The sequence below is a fragment of the Megalops cyprinoides genome, chromosome 16 (assembly GCF_013368585.1).
Source record: "Megalops cyprinoides isolate fMegCyp1 chromosome 16, fMegCyp1.pri, whole genome shotgun sequence".
Classification (NCBI taxonomy): Eukaryota; Metazoa; Chordata; class Actinopteri; order Elopiformes; family Megalopidae; genus Megalops; species Megalops cyprinoides.
Window position 1 is genome coordinate 3585977 of NC_050598.1, and position 21193 is coordinate 3607169.

The following is a 21193-nucleotide window of genomic DNA, read 5'->3' on the forward strand; positions in this document are numbered from 1 at the left end:
ATAAAAAGTTAAGCTTGCAAGCTAGCAGCGTAAGCTACTTACATTGTATTCATACTCAAATATCACGGCCAAAATGTTGTTTTTTTTTGTAGCAGCCCTTCCCTTCCTCCGTGCCACATTATGTGCACGTACCACCGAAAGGTAAGACATTGAAAAGAAAAAACCTGAAAATACTTCAACTCAAGAATACTTTTCGGAACTCGTCAATACTTTTCACTCGTGAGAATGCAAGTGGCGTCTAACTGGAAAATACCACGAGGAAATCTGGATGCTTCTAAACTAGCAATGATTTCACGCGACAATGTGCTGAATGACCTGATGTACTGTTGACAAATTCTCAGGACAACGGTTCCTTCAGACTCGAAAGATTCTCTGACTATGCTGACGATGTGGGACAATGCGAAGACTGACTACGAAGAATCTAAACTCCCCCTACTGACCTGATATACCGTTGACAAGTTCTCAGTACAATAGTTCCTTCAGACTCCAAAGCTTCACTGACAATGCTGACAAGTTCCCAGTACACCGGTTACGTTCCCCTCAAAACAGTCACTGAGTATGGTCTGGATAAAGTCCTTATTAATAAATGCTGACAAATCAACACAGTAGGCTACAAAACAAAACAGAAATGTGGTGCATAAGCCTATGCATCAAATTTGTAGCGCACTATGGCTACATTAACAACAAATGAAAATACGACATCATTGACAAGTACAAGTAAATTAAAATGTTTGGGCTCGGTTAGTTCAAAACTTGTAAAACGAAATTTTTCGCTTCGGATATAACCGTGGCTCTTTTTTCCCCTCAGTGTTTTTTTTTTTTTAGTTTTAGCAAATGATATGTACTTATTATACGCGTTAAAATGTGGGGTTCTATTACCTTCCTAAAGACGAAGTATACTTTGTGGCTGCATGATTGTTTGAATAGCATGATGCAGTTTCACGTAATGAATATTACCATTTAATTATTGTTAATTTGACATTTGGTTTCACGCGTGCTCTTTTGCCACAGAGTAGGCTAATAATGGACATGATGATTGGAACATTGTAGAGTAATTTTTAAAACGCAATAAAACTATTTACAAATTCGTGTATGCCGCCCGACCGGATATGGAAGTGAACGAATCAGTGCGTCAAAGATTCGAATCATTTTATGGAACTGAACGAAAGGGACCGAATCACTAAAAAGAATCGTTTTGAACACCACTACCAACCACTAAACACGCAGACACACCTATAGGACACAAGAGCAACATGTCAACACACAGTTATCTTAAAAAGGACATTCACCTGAAAAATCCTGAAGATATTTGCTACATTAAAGGAAGTTACCATTCCAAAAATGCTGAATCCTTTTGGGTGGAGTGCTACTTTAAAGTTGTTGACAGCTAAATAATGGCAGGACTGCCACTATAGTGGCAGGACTGTTAACAAGTTAAATGAATCAAAGTTGTTTTATTTTTTTTTATTTTAGTTTTTTATTTTAGACGAAGAAGCTGTCAGGGTCAAACATGATTGGATACGTACTGTTACAGGAACTTTGTCGTTCTGTGATTTTTCTCTTCATACACTTAAGTTCAACCTCAACAAAAATATTAATTATAATATAAATCCTTGCCATTGTGGTTTAGCTGGTGTGAACACTGAAAGGCATAGCATTTGCGTCAAAGGAAAAATCTCAATCAATTTTCTCTCATAATCTCTCTTTAGTGCGTAGCCAGTGGCATTTGCTGATCTCCATGAGCCATCAAATTTTGTGTGCAGCATCTCATTTTGCTCCTGTAAGTCTCTAACCCCCAGAATGCACTGTGTCAAGTTGGCCACACCCCTTCTGCCCATTAGCACAAAGTCAACACACACTGCTAAAATGGATATCTATTAAAGTTCAGATTCAGGCAATAAGACACAAACCACCACTTTGAGAGTCAAAGGGCACACTGTCTACTGTTTACTTAAAGGAGTCTGTGTTCGTCATACATTTTTTAAAGAAGGAGTACCAACAATTTGCATTCAGTTTTTCAATGTATATGCTTACTATGAGAGAAAGAACAGTACATTTTAAGTTCACAGAAATCTAAAATTGTTTCATCAGAATGTTTCCAAGGTCACACTAGGCCTATGCTTTGCGTGAGTTCAACTTTCTGCAAGGCATAGAAATATCTTGCAAATGGAACTCAACCAACTGTTGCTGATAAAGTCAAAGGCAATGCTGGTATTTCTTCCAAGATTACTTCAACGTTTCATTGACATTATAGATCACAGTTATAAATCAGTTAATGTGATACAGGGTAGCACATTTTAATCATCTATAACCCTTGCTTTCCATGCAAGTAAGGCTAGCCACAGAGCTCGTACAAAATCTGAGTGACAGTATAGCACTCTAATACTTGCGCATGATACTATTAGCATTCTTTTATTCCTTACAAAACACAAAAAAACTAAATTTCCACATGATGCTTTCAGCTGCTGCTTGAGTCTAAATGTCAGATTAGTCCAGCCCTTGGGCTAGTTTTATTGTCTGCTAAAGATCAACAGCCCAGTTTTGAAACAAAGAAGGCTGAATCATACAGTACCAGCTAAAATCCCTCCCTTAGTTTCTGAGTGTCCCTTTAACTCACGTTATATTCTAAGAAAATGATTTGAATAACTGTCTAACAGCCTTCCAATGGAGACATTACATCCAAACAGGAACTGCATCCATAGTGATGTCTATATCTGCACTGTTTTGAAAGGCCTCAACTATAAGCAAACAGAGAGGAGTTCCAGCCTAAGGAAACTTCCAGCCTGTCAGCACAATTAGCAGCCCACTTGGCACAAAAACATACCCATCAGATTTTGTGGTACCATCATTTGTACAGCAGTCAATTTACTGTGAGACAGGATTCACTATTTTGTGAGACAGCAACACCCTTACAGTGAGACAGCAATCCCTGACTGTGAAACAGCAGCCACTTCACTGCAGAACTGCCTTCCTGAGACTGCAGTCCCTTGCTGCAAATGTCAGGAGTGGTCCACTTCCCCTGACAGCACCTTGTATGCACAAAATCTACTGTAAAAGGAAACTCAACATGACATCACTTTTTTTTTCCTATGTGCAGTCTAATATGACTCATGGGCGGCTAATGTGATGAAGTCAAACCCCATAAAGCGTGAGGAATTGATCTCCCTGCGTGAAGGGGAAAAAAACAGGACATCAACACACTAGAGTGAGGCCCTGCAGGCACTGACTCGAGAGGGCACAGGTCACATGATCATGCAGAACTAAGTAGGCTTTCATTTAACAAAGGCAGCCATTGGTTAACCCTTCGGTTAACCATAGGACAGTACTGCACAATGCCATGGCAGTTTCCATACACCCAGGCATACTTTCTGCAACAGTAGGAAAGACAGAGGACCAGAGGAGGTCAGCTAGACACCATGGCCTGGAAACAATGTGCTGCTACTGTCCTCTAAGAGCATAAAGACTAAAAATGCTTGTAGTGAAAAGCTATGGATGTGAGATGCACTAATACCACAGAAATGTGGTGGATGTTCTCCTGAATCCTAGTACTGAGGTGCCTGAAAGTGTAAAAAAAAAAAAAGGCCAATGGATTTAGAATGGGGGGAACTGGGTGGAATTCCCAAGAGGTTCCTGGGAAATTAGAGGTTTATTCCTCCTGTATCGCATCAGCAAAGTTCAGCTGGAATTCTTATACCATCTCCACACTTGCAAATTACTCCTTCAACTTCCTGGAGGACAGGCAGCACAAAATTCACAAAAATGCCAAACTGCCAAAAATGAAGTGTTCAAAAATATATACAGATTTCCCCCCTTTATCACGTGGACATTAGCATTACTGACTGAGTATTAATCTCACCTCAACACACACGTCCTGCAATTCCCACTATCCTGCAATACGCCCATGTTGCACTGCAAGAGAAACAATGGCAATCAGAGGCTAGGTGCATCTCTCAAGAACCACAGCTCAAAAATGAGTAATGCATAATGAACCACTAGAAGGTGCAAAGTTGCCTCAGCTGATGTTAGCTAACTCTATCCCAGTGTAACAAGGCCAAATTATGTCCTGTTGCCAAGGTCTCCCAGTCATCCTCAGCTCACAGCATATCCCAGATTTGAATGGCTGGGCCACAGGGCTCACTCAGTCTGCGCTTAGGGTGAACACCTTCACCAATTCAACCACACTGGAAATTTTTCCAGAAGCACTCTACTGCCATTTACCACCATGACAGATGGCCTAACCAATGATTACATTATATATAACTGAAGTCAGGGCATCATTAGCCACATCCAAACAGAACTCCATATTATTTAAATTGATACGTACTTACATAAACATAGATTGTTATTTACACAAGACCACCCATCAGTCTGTTCATTTTCCCAGGAATACAACAGTTTCCAAGATTAAAATCTTTCTACCTGATTTTTCTCTGTGGTAAAAAAAGCAAAACCAAAATTCAAAACAAACAAAAAAAAATAATAAAAAAGTCAAGCAACTTGGAGATAAAGCTGCAATTGCAGCTTAGAACTTTGTTTTCCCTGCTGGGTGTATGGGAGACCACAGCCAAACCATAATCAGAGGGAATGAAGAGGATTTGAAGAGCCCGAAAATATACCAGCATGCACAAGCCGTAAAAACAAACAGGCCAACGATGCTGGGAAGGAGCCACCTTTCAGCTGTCCTACAGGGCTTAACAGTTCTGACCTCAACAGTGTGCAGCGTGTGGAGAAAATAAATTGTCCATAAGGGTTTAATCAGTGCTATAAAAAACCTCTGGAAGCAGCTTCATAGAGGATACAGTATTTGAAATGATAGTGTTCAGATCATCATCATCACCATCACCATCACTGTTTTTTTCCTACAGAGGATGCTTCAAATCCATCTTCCATCACCCCTCTGCCAAGCCCCACCCTGCCCTGCAACAGAACACTAAAGCAAGATGTCTGTTTACACCTTAATTGCTTAAGTATTAATTGTTTAAAACCCAACTAATGTTAACCTAAAACCTGATACATGAAATAGAAACTTTCTAGCCATGTGAACTGGTGTCCAGAGTGCAACTGAATAATGAAAACTACCCCACCGATCAAATCCATTACATCCAGATTGAAAATATACCTATACCACAATCAATCATATTTACAGTTTAGTCAGGTGCCAGAGTGTAGTAAATTACAGATGGTGTAAACATACTTTTACAGTGGCCAAACAGAAGCCAATTTAAATGCTGGACACTTCACACTGAACCACATGGAGGTACGCAGGAAGGTAACAGGTAAGGTTTACACTGTGGTACTCACGAAAGGTTTACACTGTGGTACGTGGTACGCACGAAAGTTTCACACTGTGGTACACAGTGTGGGCTTTGATGTGAATGCAAGTGCACACAGGGCGCAAAAGGACAGGCACCGAGGAACAGAGGGGTGTGGGAGAAGTACAGGAGGCAGAAGACCAGGGGAGTGACAGGAATGGAGTGAGTGGAAGATGATCATGAAAGAACATGCTTGTAAACACGAGTATCCCCGAATGTAAAACACAGACACGTGTCAGTACAGAACCGCAGACTCACCCCTCAGCTAATGAACCGCACAATCCCACACCGTATAACTGCCACAATCACACAGAATTACACAAGTGCATTGATATGGGTCGATACGGATCTGAAACACGCTGCATGGTAGGGGAGTGAACAGTGGGTACAGAATGTTCCGCTGAACAGAGAGAGGTGGCAGGACGTGGTTTAGACGAGCAGGAACAATGAGCAAGAATGCTGCAGATGAGACCTGCTGTTAAAGCGAGCTCTGACACTTCACACACTTCCACAGCAATGAGGAGGCTGGCTGCGTGCTGACACACCTGCCCCCAGAAACGTCTTGGAGAGGAAACTACAGCGAGACGAGTAAAAAAAAAAAAACGCACTCACACCTGCGTGGAGCACGCACCATCCCATGCACAAAACAAGGCTTTCAACACCAAACCTCAGGAGTACAGCAACAAAACCCCCTTTTCTATTTTAATTGCCTATTTTTGGAGCTTTCACGTCAGACACACCCACTGCCAAAAGGAGCAAGGATGCTTGGAATCATTTGTGTATATCTGTGGCTGTCAGATCTGGGGTGCACGGCACAACTCTCTTCCCGCTGTAAGATTATATCGGCACTCCCGTGCACAGGCAAGGTTAAGACATCGCCTCCTTCCACACACAGGCGGAAGGCTGGGTGAGACGTTGTTGAAAGGGAGAGAGGGGAACGCTTACGGAGCGGGGGGGAGAGGGGAGAGAGCGGCTGTGACGGGACACCCACAGCCTCAGCCTCTCTGCGAACAATAACAATAGCAGCAGCGGACCCTCAGCAGCTTTAAAAAGCGAGGAGGGTAAGAAAGGGAGACAGGGGGGGCTAGGGGCAGGCGGGACAGTGGCAGCTGAAACCTTAACGCTCATCAAGGGTGTCGCTGGATGGATTTCAGGGCGCGCTGGGAGGAGGCGAGGGGAGCCGCATCGCACAGCCGCGTCAGGCAGGCGAGTGTGGACCCACGCTGGGGTCCGGCAGGGTGTGGGGGGAGGGAGAGAAGGAGGGACAGAGCCGATAAATCAAAAATGCTGACACACACATACACATGACTCCAGCAACCGCATGCTCCCAAACACAATCATACACACACGCACACTCACACGACACTGGCAACTGCATGCTCCCAAACACACTCACACATGTACACACACAGACACGCACACAGACGCTCTACTCACATGTACGTGGGGGAGAGGGGAGAGGAACGCGACGTTTTGAGCACAGGGACAGGGAATTTCCAGCTAGCGGGAGAGCCGCTCTTCCATTTCAGCGGCATGTTGTCACCACGGCGCTACCACGATGACCACGACGGTGACGGCGGAGAGCATTCCCATAAGAGGCTTCCAGCCATGGCGTCCCGTCTCCCCATTCCTGCGCTCGGCTGCAGACAGGCACGCTCTGTGACTATGCCGCCAGTCTCCGCTCCACCGACTGGCCGGGCGCGAGCTCAGAGGCATCTCCTTATACAAAGCCTCTGCCTCCGCCCCCCTCCCCTCAGCCCCCGGAGCGCTACGATGATTCCATCCGACTCGCTCGGCAACACTGCCACCTTGTTAAGCCAGCATCGACTGCAGCATTCAGCAGGAGGGAAAGAGAGAGAGAAAGAGAGAGGGAGAGAGAGGAAGAGAAAGACAGGAGGGAGAGGGAAAGAGAGAGAAAGAGAGAGGGAAAGAGAGAGGGAAAGAGAGAGGGAGGGAGTAAGAGAGATAGAGGGGGAGAGAGCGAGAGAGAGAGAGAGAGGTGGGGGGAGGGAGAGGCAGAGTTGGAGAGAGAGCGAGAGAGAGGGAAAGCAAGAGAGGGAGGTGACCGTGCACAGCACTGGGTGGCACAGAATGCCAGCCCCTCGTTACTGCGTGGAGTCAAAGTGGTAACTGAAAGCAGGGGACAGAGAGGGGCTTGGGGCAAGATATGCCACAAGACGAAGGGATAGTACACTTTTCAAAAAACAAAAAACAATCAAGTGTGCAGTTGTACCAAACAGAGAGAGAGAGAGGAAAAAGAGACAGTCAAGGAAAGGGAGAGAAAAAAAGACTCTGTATCAGAGAACCCTTCGCAAAAGCTGCATGTGATTGTCAGGGAAATGGCACATAGGCTTTTCATACAGTCCGAAGTACCTGCTCAGAGCCCACTTCTCCTCGCCAGGGTGGTGCTCCTTGGAGCCAAAGCAGCCCAGCTGGGACACCGATTGCACCATGGCCTGGGGCCGCCCACTAAGAAGGGCGGGGGATTGGATTTCTACCACCCACCTGTGGCCCTGTCCAACTGCTATGGAAGGGCCTCTACAAGGCGCTGCTCGTTTCCATAGTTACAGTTTCCCCTCATTCAAAGTTCACTCCAGTCTCCAATGATATCACTTCCTGCAAGCCGCCTCCCGTGTTATCCTGCTTTTTATTTCAATGGGTGGGGTTTATGCCCCTCCCAGCCACCCCCCACATATAAGATGGGCATTCCCTTGAGTGTTGTAGATCTGCAGCCAACCCTGTTACCCCCTCCTCTCTCCACCTGCTCCTCCTCTTCTCTTCCTGCAGTAAGGAAAGGCGGCCCCCTCCCCCCCTGCTAAAGCAGGCACCTGCAGGAAGAGAAGCTAACTCAGCAGCTGAGTTCAAAGAGGCAGCCATTGTGCCTGACCCACCTCCACCTCTGCTCCAACCTTCACTTCGTTCCTCTACTCCCACCCCCACTACATCACTGTCATTTAACAGATGCTCATATCCAGAGCAACTTACACAGGTAACAATTTTATCCATTTGTCCAGCTGGATATTTCCTGAGGCAATTACATTACATACTGGTTACAAGCCCTTAATGCTACGCTACACTATGCCCATGCCCTCCGCCTCCCTCGTCTGCTCCCATGTTCGTTTCCACCTTTGTTCCCACCATCACCTCCCCCCTCTGCTTCCCCTCCCATCTCCCGCAGGACACACACAGGAGTGGATGATTACTGTTGGGGAATGCTGGGAGCAGAGTCCTTCTGCTACTCCACACCTGTGTGCTCAAGGCCACAACAGTACAGAGTAGCGCCATGCTAATGAGAGGCTGCATTGTTTCCTTTGCCTTTGATGTAGGAAAGGCACTGATGTCTGAGGCTCTGTGCCACTTATCAAAGAGGATCCCTTTACCCATTCCCTCAGTGGTCCTGAATAAAACCTACACTGCCATGGGGCAACATACCTCTGCCAAGTCAATCAGAGGGGACAGACAGCATTAGAGAAGGTCTGAACTGAGCTACATTTAACAGATTTATATCTGAACAATGCTTCTGAATCTCCCCTTGGAGTATAATTAAGGCCTACATTTGACCATGAGAGAGCAGATTGAACACAGGAGAATTCCAAAGGCAGTGTTTTCACGACTCTCCTGGACTTCTAGGTAATATTCTAATTTGACAGGCATGTACCCGCCTACTGAGACATCATACGCTCCACCCCCTCAGTGTCATGTTTCACACACATTCAGTCCATCTTTCTAATGAGAAATGAAGAGCTAATGATGGAAGCATCTCCTTTGCCAGCTCCTGGAGGTGTGACAGGCTATAAATACTGCACAGATAAGAGCCGCTCTAAATCATCAACTGCATGTATGCATGGGTGTCTGTGTGTATGTGTATATGCGTACATGTATGTGTGCATCTGTGTGCGCGTGCATCTACAAGGACCATGAGTATTCCCAGTTACACCTGTTGTCACGAGTTCAAAGCCAGAGGCAATCCAAATAACAAGCTTTACAAATCCATCCTTCTTCATAAAAGGTTTTCAGTCTCCAGTCTGTTGGAAAAGCATGTGGAGAAAGGAAGCCCAAATCACGCCCCTGACTGCACCGGCATCCCTCTTAGACAGAGCACAAATGGCATCCTCTGCTCATTTGGCAAGGGGCTGCAAGGCAGTGCGGATGCTGGGAGATTTAAACAGTTTCCCATGCAAATTACCACCGCTGCTCCACAGAGGTGTTTAACTGCCTCACCTGTGGTGAAACAGTGTCTGCACCTGTATGTTGCTCACCCCTCTGTGGAATTTTTGTCGTCTCACCCCCCGCAGCACCCAAATCAATTCCCTGGAAATATGTGTACATTCTGTTCTGTTGAGCCATTAAATCTCATCTCCGTCTAATGCGAGTCGATACACATCCCCATGAACTACACTAATCTAAAGCGCCATTTGGTGGGGGGCGAGAGAGAAGCAAGAGGGGCCCCAGCAGCCCACAGCGTGCCCCACCTTAGTGGATATCACCCTTATAATGTATCCACAGTACGTGCTGACATCATCGGTCACATTATATACCTGTGTAACCGAGACAGCGTCTTCAGAAAACTCCATAACCGCGGGGGAGAGAAGTGCACTTTTAAAGTGCTCATCAGCAACACAACGGCCACAATCCGCAGGCAGACGCACAGACACACACAGTGGAAGCCCTGGTGAAGGACCCGCTTTCAACCAATTCCCACAATGCTATGCGACTGTGATGTTTTCTGGTCAGACAGAGCCACAGTCAAATAAATACCCTAACATTATCCCACAGTGATCCCTTGGTGTCCAAATTCTGTCCACACAGAATCAGCAATTTGCCATTTGGAGGAATTCACCATGACCCACTGTTTACAGAGGTCAACCATGCAATTTCCTGTGTAGCCAGGCAACACAATTCTGCACATGCTCATTACAGCTGTAATCAGAGCGATTTCTCAGCAGTCATTCTGGATTGTGCGCGCACCATTTGGACTGAGAAACAGGAGGAGCGGGGCCTAAAGTGGAATAGAGGCTTCCTTTGTGCGCCTGCCCCAGATGTACTGGAACACATTCACATTGTCTGAACATTTAATCATAGTTCTTATTCATGTTCACAAAAGACCGATTGGAGAATGCACTTTGTTTATGAGTCTAAAGAGGGTTTCTGTCCAACATAAAATGAAGCTGGGGAACACAATGGTGGAATTTGGCTCCATCCTCAAAATGCTAACATGCAGTACCCCGCAAGAGATAACGATGAGAACCTACTGTACGGCAGCGAACATAAGCACATCTCAAGTCCTTTCTGGCGTGATACAGACTCCTGTTCTGGAGCTCCCAAGTCCTTTAGCACAACCATTTCATTAATGGATGCATCATTCTTTTTGGTTTCCATCATTGCTCATGGCACTGCAGGACAAGCCCTGCACCCTCAAGACAGTGAATTTGGTTTAACAGCACTACTTTCATCTCCAGGACAGATAAAAATAGGATTTCTGTACATATTCTTCAAATTTATAAGAGTTCAAATTGTGCTAAGTGCAAGTACTAAAGTTACTCATAAAGCCTCCTAGACATTAAGGTCCTAAAATGGCAGAAATTCTGGAGGTGAGGACCCATGAGGACTGCTAACAACTGCTAACAACTGCTAACAACACTGCATATTCACAGAACAGAGCTGGAAGAGAGGTTGTGCTTCAGGACATAAACAACCACAACAAGCTTTCACATTTCATCCCAGTTGGACTTTGAGGTCAAAAATGACAGTAAATCAAACGATGACAACTCTCCAACCAATCAGGTCTGATCTGATTAAAGCTCTTAACAACTAAATATACAAAGTGGCCCATAAACATCCAAGTTAACTGACTGCTATGGTTCACAAACTAAAATGCCCATTTGCAGATTCATTTAGAACATGTTCTTTTGCCTGTATAATGACAAGGTGCAATTCAGAAGACACAGATTGCAGGTAATCTGAAAATACTAAAATGGTTTAGTGTGAGGCAAGGCAAGTTTATTTATATAGCACATGTCATACACAAGGCCATTCAACGTGCTTCACACAAGGCATATAAAACATTGGATAAGAATATACAGAACAAGATAAATAAAAACAAATAAAAAGAGGTAATGTAGTGTATAAGGGAGAATAAACAAGAATTTAACAAACATAAACAAAGAATTAAAATTGAAAGTAAGACTACATAATAAGGAGTAAAGATCAGGTGCATAGGCAGTGCAGAACAAAAACATTAGATAAAAAATACAGATAAATAAAAAAACAAATAAAAAGAAGTAATGTAGTGTATAAGGGAAATAAACAAATAATTAAAATTTGATAAGTAAGACAATACATAACAAGAATAAGGTCATGGTGCATAAGCAATACAGAACAAAAAAGTTTTAAGTCTAGATTTAAAAGTGGTCAGAGGTGCGTCTGAGGCCTTCTGGAAGTTTGTTCCAGCTATGTGCAGCATAGTAACTAAATGCTGCCTCACCGTGTTTAGTTCTAACTTTGGGAATAGTTAACTGACCAGTCCTAGCTGACCTAAGGGATCTAAAGGGTTCATATGGTGAAAGCATGTCAGAGATGTATTTTGGTCCTAAGCTATTGAGTGTTTTGTAAACAACCAACAGTATTTTAAAGTCAATTCTTTGACTTCGGGACTTAGACTTAGGGAGACCTGAAAAAAGACCATTACAGTAATCTAACCTACTAGAGATAAAGGCATGGATGAGCTTTTCTAAGTCTTGTTTGGACATGAATCCTCTAATTTTCTCTATATTTTTAAGATGATAATAAGCTGATTTTGTTATTAAGTTGATGTGGCTATTAAAATTTAAATCTGAGTCCATAATTACACCTAGATTTCTGGCCTGGTTTTTAGTGTGCAGAGAGAGAGAGATTCAAGGTGGGCACTGTCTTTCAGCCTTTCTTTATGGGCACTAAAGACAATTATCTCAGTTTACACACACACACTTCCAGTCATTGATTTGTTTAATGCACTGAAGGAGCGAGTCTGTGGGATCATAGTCACTCAGTGAAAGAGCTATGTAAATTTGGGTGTCGTCCACATAATTATGGTTAGAATTTTTTTTTTTTTTTTTTTTTGCATAATTTTGCTTAATGGCAGCATGTAAAGGTTAAATAAAAGAGGCCCGAGGATTGAACCTTGGGGGACTCCATACGTCATGTTGATTTGCTCTGATGCATAGTTGCCAATGGAGACAAAGTAGTCCCTGTCCTGCAGGAAGGACTTAAACCAATTAAGGGCCGAGCCAGAAAGTCCAACCCAGTTCTCCAGTCTGTCTAACTGTATTGTATGGTCCATAGTGTCAAAAGCTGCATTAAGATCCAGCAACACTAGAACTGAAATTTTTCCGGAATCTGTGTTTAAGCGGATGTCATTTAGAACTCTGATAAGAGCAGTCTCAGTGCAGTGATGGGGCCGAAATCCTGACTGGAAGTTGTCAAAGGAGCAATTTGAGGTTAAAAAGTTGTAAAGTTGCTGGTGGACAGCTTTTTCAATGATTTTACTTATGAAGGGTAGGTTTGATATAGGTCTGTAGTTGCTAATTACAGAAGTATCTAGGCTGCTTTTTTTAAAATAGAGGCTTAATAACTGCAGTTTTCAAAGACTTTGGAAAATTGCCTGATAGGAGAGAACAATTAATATTTGTAGTAAATCTGTCATCAGGCAATTAAATACATTTTTAAAGAAGCTTGTAGGCAGAGGATCAAGGCAGCAGGTGGACGGCTTAAGATGTAATACAATTTCTGCGTGAAATGTATGTGTACGATGCTCACCCTGAGTTGCAATGCATGTAACTGACCTAAGGGGGCAGTGTGCAAACCTGAACCTGCCTGAAGGACAGAGTGACAGGTACTTCTCCCCAGGGGGCTTTCCCTCTCAAGCAGTTCCTGAGCACCAGTCAGAGCCAACAGACGAGGAACATGCAGGGTACAAACTTACAAGATGCAGGGATTTAGACAGAAATGCTGTTGTAGGGTATGCATGCATGTTACCTCATAAACATTCATATTTGTATGGACAATCATTATTCTGTGCACCTAATATTCATGGTACCATCTGATGATTATACAGCTTGAATAGTATAAACCAGAATGTTCGTAGATGATTAATACATGAATATGATGTAAAATTAAATTAAATATGCTACTCAAAATGAGGACAAAAAAGTGCTGTTAACTAGCTAATATACTGTAGTAAATCACTGCTTCTGAGACTCTTCAGACTCTTTTTTTATACTTGAACAGCCCCTGTTAATGCCACAAACCTTTCCAAGACTGTGCCATTAGCCAATTAGGCAATGTAATAGCAGAACATAATTGGCTCGAACCTGCCGGGGGGACATGACCTCCACTACGCTCCTTTCATTGCACCACTCAATAGGGCCATCTCACGACTCAGAGGCTCAGATGACATTAAGAGGAGGTGTACCCATTGTCAACTGACTCTACCCAGCTGTGGTGCACTGAGCGGAGTGTAGTGCAAATTGTGTTGGCTGCATGCAAGGGGGAGGACTGTGCACAAGTGGCATTTCCAACATTAGGGCAAAAGCAAAAAAAAAAAAAAAGCAAAAAGAGGGGAAAAAAAAAAAAAAAAAAAAACACAGGGGAACTTGTGCAACTGCTTAATGGCATCCCATGAGGCATTGTGCCTGAACTCCTCATATTAATACAAACTGAAATTATTTTCAAGGAAAGGTCTTTGCAAAGCTGCACTGCAAGACTAACTGGCTCCATGTGGGTCCATGTGAGACCTTTGCAATAGACTGCAGTAGTAGATCTTTGTAGTAAAATAGAAAACTCAAGTACAATGAGATTTTGAAGAATCGCCATGGAAGACCTCGACATGCTTAGAGAAGGTGTCGTTAAGCTACCTCCAAGCACTATGCTGCTGTTATGTTAGATTAGTCACATAAATTATCACCTGAGGCAATGTTCAATTTCCAATCAGATTCAGAGTGACAAGAAAATAACACACACACCAAAATGAGTTGGCTTTCATATATGCAAATCATATCAGGCCTGTTTCAAAGTCCATTTCCAGCACTCAGCATTTATGCTAACAAAGAGCATATTCTGCCTTGCACTGGAATTCCCAGAGTTCGTGTGAGCTGATTGCTTTGCATTGCATTCAGTTTATTCATTGTACTCCAGTTCAGGGGACATTCACTCCCACAAAAACCAGCTGTAAGAAGACACTGCACTACACATTTTAATTATGGTGCAAGTGCATAATTTAGTTTGGCAAGAGGCCCATATTACATGATACACAATGTATTTTAGGCCCTCTTGAGTCTCCTTCGATCAAAATGTAATTTAAAGCCAAGCGCATTTTTCATTCCATGCTCCACAAGCTAAAATCCAAATTTTAAATGAGATTGACTTACCAAGTATTTAGCTACTTTTCAGACACAATATGGACAGGAAAAAGAGGAGTGGGTGTTTCCAGAATTTTAAAAACCAACGGAATGCTGCTACTGCTAGCAGCTAGCATGTAGCATAGTCAGAAGAGCATTGTTTAGATTCATGGGCCTGAAGTAGGCAGTGGGCCAAATGATCATTTTTCCTCAGGATAATGAAACTGCTCTCCATACTAGCAAGTAATTTGTTGGCATTTGTTTTAGTGGGGCACAATTACCTATAATAAATGCAAATGAGGGAGAAGTTAGGTCTAGACAAGCCCAGCGAAAGTGGAGTTAGGCTACCTCCATGCACTATGCTGTAGTTATTACGTAGGAGTGTCAAGACTTGGTCCAGATCAAAAGGAGCAACTGTCACAATGGAGAAAAACAATTTCACAGAAAACTTCCTGATGTTGCTGCACTACTACAATACTTCACTTTAGCCTTGGCAGAAAAACACTGTCTCCAATCATGACCCTTAAACCCTTCACAATGTCAACACTGATTTTTATACACCTTTCAGCATAGTGCATCTTCTAGTGTAATGCTGAAACTTCTCTTTGAATGTTAGCATGCCAGCCTCAGATTCTAGCCACATTGGGACGTCTCAGCCTTAGTAACCTGCTCTTCTCAGAAATCGCGGTGACTCCAACAGCGAGCCAAGAGCCTCTACCACATTCTGGGTCATGCACCCTGTCCTCAGCAGTAAAGCCTTTCAAAGTCAAACTGTATTATGGACACCTCAGCTGTCCCCAGCCTATGGAGATTAATTAGATTTTTAAAAACTGCAGATACAGACAAACATGGCGTGTCTGACAGCTTAAGAACCAGGGTGTTTGGGGAGAGCGAAGCCTTTCTGGTCTTCTGCCTCCCTGTCAAATTCAAATGCGCCTCAAGCGCAAGCCTACTGCTGCGACAAACAGCCCAGCCAACACAGACTGCAAACATGCTGTGAAGTCATTTTATACAGATGAACATATGCCACCTGCTGGTCACAGTGCAGTACTGAATGCAAAATCCTCTGCATCAAAGCAAGGTTAATCCACTCCTAACAGTACTAAATCAGTGGTTCACCTTTTTTTGAACAAATAAAAATACCAACACACTGATATACAGCTCCCAAACCAAGTGATTTATTGAGTGAGACAGAACAGTGTCATCTTCCAATTTTGCCTTCACATCACACTGTTTCTGCAAAAACTCAATTTTTCCAAACAAAGAACAAATGCTTTTCAAACGCTTTTCAAAGTCATTTTTAATATATTACAAAAAATAATTCAGCTAATAAACAATGACAGTTTTTTTTTTATTTAGTTTAAGAGTATGGATAAATCATTGAGGCCCAGTAGGATGACACACACTGTCAAGCCTGGGGAAGTATTTTTAGAAATTATTATTACTGTTGTCTTACAAGTGCTCTGACTATTACTGTTGTTGATTTATTCACATCTCTACTCCTTATCTGAGACCCTGAGTAATGAAACTAGAGCTCAACTCATTCATCTACAGCTCTAGGCCCCACCTTCATTAATGTTGTCCCACCTCAAAGCGTTTAAACCAGAGCTGCAGATGACTTGATTTAGATCATTACTGCTTCATTAAATGCTCTAAATGCTGCTGAGCTGTTGCAGATGGGTAGGGAGAGCCAAGCTCCAGGACTCAGGCTGGTAAATGCTCACACCTTGTTTTTCCACTCAAACAAGCATCCTACCTATCCCTAGGGCTGTCGTGGTGAAGGAATTTCTCCTGCGGTGATTTAGGGTGGCTCAACAGCGTGATGCGCGATATTACCGCCATTTTTTTGTTGTTGTTGTTGTTTTTGTTTTTGCAAATTACTTCATTTATCCTGATTTTAGTGCTATATAAATAAGCTTTATTGCTAGGCTATTATTAGGTATATTGTTGCTTTTTAAATGACAAAGATGACACAGTTTTAAAACAAATTAAATACTTGTTTATTGTTAAATGCAGAACACAGAAGGGCAATGAGGGGCAATAAGAAAGCAAGGTAGGCTACACGCCTTTTCTCCTTTATGGAAAGGAAAAAGGATTAAGCCTAGCCTATAGCCTATATAAATTTTCCCCCCTTATCCGCGCTTTCACTTTCCGTGGTTTCAGTTACCCACAGTCAACTGTGGTCCGAAAATATTAAATGGAAAATTCTAGAAATAAATACTTCATAAGTTTTAAATTGTGTGGCGTTCTGAGTAGCGTGATGAAATCTCGTACCATCCCACCTGGGACGTGAATCCAGGGGCGTAACTAGCGGTAAGCAGCTAATGCGGTTGCAGTTGTGACAACTGGGGGCCTGTGAGCGTGAGCTACTTACCAGTGTAATCAGCAGAGTCATCTGCTTGATGGTGAGTCATTCTTAATGTCATTGACCGAATAAATAACACAATAGGATGTAACAGTTATACATACATATATATATATTTGTATGAACTCATGGCTACATATTATAGCTCTAAATGAAGTTTTCAAGTAAGTGGGCACTCGGAATTCTGGGACATGGTAATTACGAACATGCATACTGCATGGCCAAAACAGTATGTTGAACTTGAGCTAGCTAACTTTCCACACAGTGAAACGGCAAGTCAAGAAGCAATGGAGTACAAGTGCAAACATAAAAGCGGGTTTCAAAAACAAAAATGAAAAAAAGCAGCTGAGAAACAAAAAGCCAAGCTTCCAAAAATAGGTAATTTCTTTAAAAAGAAAGAGCAGGAGATAGCAGTAGTTGTGAGCTAGAGCTGGAGCAAGAGAAATCAATAATTTCGCACAGCCAAAAGCCCAGAAAATGTAAATGTAGAGATGTAAGTAGAGCTTCTTCCTATTTATTTGCAATGTTGTATATCTGGGTCATGGTGCGCCATCACCAACAATGTTTATCATCTGTTGTGGTGCGCTGACACCAGATTTTGTCAAGTAGCCCATCACTATCTTGATTTCACTTGGGAAGTGCTAATGCATTCCATCTTCCATCAATAATACGTATTCGGCCCATGTATAGGCCTTGCTATTTTCTCTCCTTTCCTATAATGTTGCCTGTTACTAGTGGCCGAATAATATAATTGTGGCGTCAACTGTGCAGTGCATTTTGCTATTGCCGGTCATTTTAAAGCTGCATGCTTCAAAATACTTCTCCCGTTTGCTACTGACATTCTGGTTAAGTGGGACGGGCTGGGGGCCCACCTTGACCATCCTACATTGGGGCCTGGTGCTGGCTCGTTACGCCCCCGTGTGATTCATCCCTTTGTCCAGTGTATCCACACTGTATATTCTACCTGCCCGCTAGTCACTTAGTAGCCTTCTCGGTTATCAGATCGACTGTCGCAGTAACACAGTGCTTGTGTTTAAGTAACCCTATATATTGTTATAATTGGTCTATTTTATTATTAGTTATTGTTGTTAATCTCTTATTGCACCTAATTTATAAATGAAACTTTATCATGTGTATGTATGTTCAGTATGTATGTATAGGAAGAAAGTAAATAGGGTTCGGTACTATCCGCGGTTTCAGGCAACCGCTGGCGGTCTTGGAACATATCCCCCGCGGATAAGGGGGGACTACTGAAAATAAAGCAAATTGTTTAGGCTAAATCTTTAAGTGCAAATCTACAGAGACCCTAAAGGGACGTGAGCAAAAAAAAAAAAATGGGGAACATGACAAAAAAAGTTTTATCAAAGTTTCTTGTGCGCATGAGAAACTATTTAAATTTCTTTTTTGCTCAACCAAAATAGTTTCTCGTGCGTACCGTTGTGGCGGTTGCTTGCCATCCCCTGCGGTTGGCTTGTCAATAACGCGGTATTGTAATATTGCGGTTATCGCGACAGCCCTACCTATCCCTGCTGAGAGCTACTGAGAAAGCCCTCTGGTGGAGCGTGACCGAAACTGCTGAACAGGAACACTGCAGATGCAGACAAACTTTAAGCAAATTAAAGCACAGATACTTCCAAATTGCACCAAGATAAAGGAAGCCCTTCAAGGTGCTAATGGTGCTAAGCGTGCTAACCAGTACGAGATTGAGAAACTAGCACAAGTACTACCAGTACAACAACCTTTTGAGATGGACACCTTAAACCCGAGACAGGAAAGCAGGAGTAAGAGAAGACACCAGTCTGGTCCACCCTTTAGACAGTGCACCACCCACTGCACCACAACAATGTTAATGAGATCAGACTGCTTTAATCGCATGAATTGAGACTTTTACTTGGTTAGAGGAGCTTTTTGTGCTGTCAGAATGGCCCAAAATACATCCGCACAGTGAACACCCCCCCCCCTTATCCGCGCCAGGTTGACACCACAGGGAACAAGCCATTAATTATCAGTCTGTTTAGCTACCGTTGTACACCGCGGCCTACATAAGAGCCACTACAGGCCCTACCATTTATAGATGAAGAGCCTACACTCACCTGAAACAAAGCTAAATCTGGCTCGCGAGTCTCTGGGACTACACTGCTGACTGAAACGGCTTGAAGATGAAAGTCCTTCAAGCAAGTGCAATGGTGGACTGAGCACTTTCAGAATGTGAACCTGATGGACATTTTCAACCTGAAGCTGAGAAATGACACCTAACACAATTATTGTTTTTTTTGTTTTGTTTTTTTTTTTTAGGAGAACATTACAGTGGAGTTGAAGAATGATCACATGACCTGCAGCTGTGGATTGAGAGTGACTGAAAAATACATGGAAAGAAAATTTCACATTTTATATTTACAGAAGCTCATTTCGCAGATGCTCTTATCCACAGCAAAGTGCATTCAACAGGTAATGAGCCGCACAGATACAAAATCATTAGTGCCATCCTTGAAATGTAGTGTCATTGTGGGAAACATTGCTGCAGTGAGGTTAACTGCTTTCATAGGGGTTACAACCTTGAACAATTATTGCCAATTTCCAGCTGCAAGGTTGCTATCTGCACAGGTGTTTACCAGCACAATGCTCGCACCATGAAATTAGCCCCTTGAGAGCATGCCATTCAGCAACTGCATTCATCTGAATCTCTAGAATACTCAAACTCAAACTGACCGTGGGCTGGACTGACAGCAACTGTGTATAAACTGTTCTACCATTTATAAATAAATAAAAACCTGCTTTTCTCTGATGTATACCATACAGCTCAACAGCTATAAACATTCTTTCTGTGAATAATCCCACAAACATCCCCTGCCCAAAAATTTTGACGGCAGCCTGACCCCCAACGGGTAGGGTAGAGGCGGGCACACAGTTGGAGTAAAATGACCAGCTTCTCTTCGCCCTGAGCTTGCATCTGAACTATTCCCGCCTCGGGGAGCTGCAGATTGATGCCCCAGCCATGTTTACCGACAGCAGATAAACAGCAGAGACCTCCTGAAGGCTGGCCCTTGGGGGGATGTCAGTATCAATTTCATACTTGGAGCGATGTGAACGTCAACGCATGACGCTACGGCTGCGAACGATTAGCTCCTCTGAGAATCAGTTTTTACGGAACTATCTGCAATGGTCATGAGAAGGCGAGTGGTTTGTTAGGCCTCATGGACTCTATGTGGGAAAAGACAGCAGGTCATGTCAGAGCTCAGAGGACCAATACTTCTTATTGGTATGTCCTGTAACGTTAGAGGCCTAAATGACTCCAAAATACCAGATCCAGGACCAGCTTTCCCCCTTTGTGTTCAGCATACTTACTCAACGCCACAACAAAGCAGAGCATGCTTTTAAAGTAAACAAAAATTTTAATTAGCATTCCCATTGGCCCCTCCCCCAACATCATGTCATAGACAGACTGAATAGCTCTATAAAGCTGACTTCAGGACTGTCTTCCACAAGGGATACCCATTAGCATGTCAATTAAACAGAGTAACTAAACAAGCTGGAGAAGCTGAATTAAGTAGAAATTAACAGCTGAGCGGTGATCTAGGATTGAGCACTGAGGATGAAGTACCACCCTGTCTGCTGATGGGGTTCGAAACAGCCTGCCTCATGTGAGTGGGAATTATGGGAATTATGATGACATACGCCATATCATGGTATGGAAAATACCATGATATGAAACAGAACAGCATCTGTAGTTGCGCACGGCCTGAAGACTAGGCTAATCTACAGCATTGAAGGCCTGAGGACTAACCCCCAGTGCTGCAATCACGACACGGAGTTCCTTGAAATAGTCCACTCAGACCACATTCTCCCTCACAAAGGTGAGTGTTCATGTATTACATCACTGCCACCAGGCAATTACACTATGTGATCACACCCCTGCTTAGGGTAGCATTTCAAGAAGCACAACCTGTTCCTGGACGAGGGGACGTTGCATGTACAGACTCTCAGTGCTTCCGAGAGAGGACCAGATGAATGGCTTTACTTTTCTTATTCACGTAAGCATTAGCAGCATCCACCCACCGTTCGTGAACCATTCGTCCATGTTCTTTTCAACCAAAGGCTAATGAGCCAATTAGCGTGAGTTTCACCTGCCCGTGTCCCTTTAC

The 21193-nt window shown here is 43.3% G+C and overlaps 1 protein-coding gene across 6 annotated transcripts in view; it reads right to left on the reverse strand.

The window, feature by feature from the left end:
- Positions 1 to 21193, reverse strand: part of LOC118791128 (kelch-like protein 13) — an 81581-nt gene that overhangs the window by 40755 nt on the left and 19633 nt on the right. For 2 of the 6 annotated variants that reach the window (XM_036548392.1, XM_036548391.1), the window contains exon 1: positions 6750 to 7100. The exons of the other annotated variants lie outside the window; for them this stretch is intronic. In XM_036548392.1, the coding sequence (XP_036404285.1) occupies positions 6750 to 6847 (98 nt within the window). In that variant the 5' untranslated portion in view covers positions 6848 to 7100. Of the gene's footprint in view, positions 1 to 6749; positions 7101 to 21193 lie in introns of those variants that run through there. 6 annotated transcript variants of the gene reach the window in all.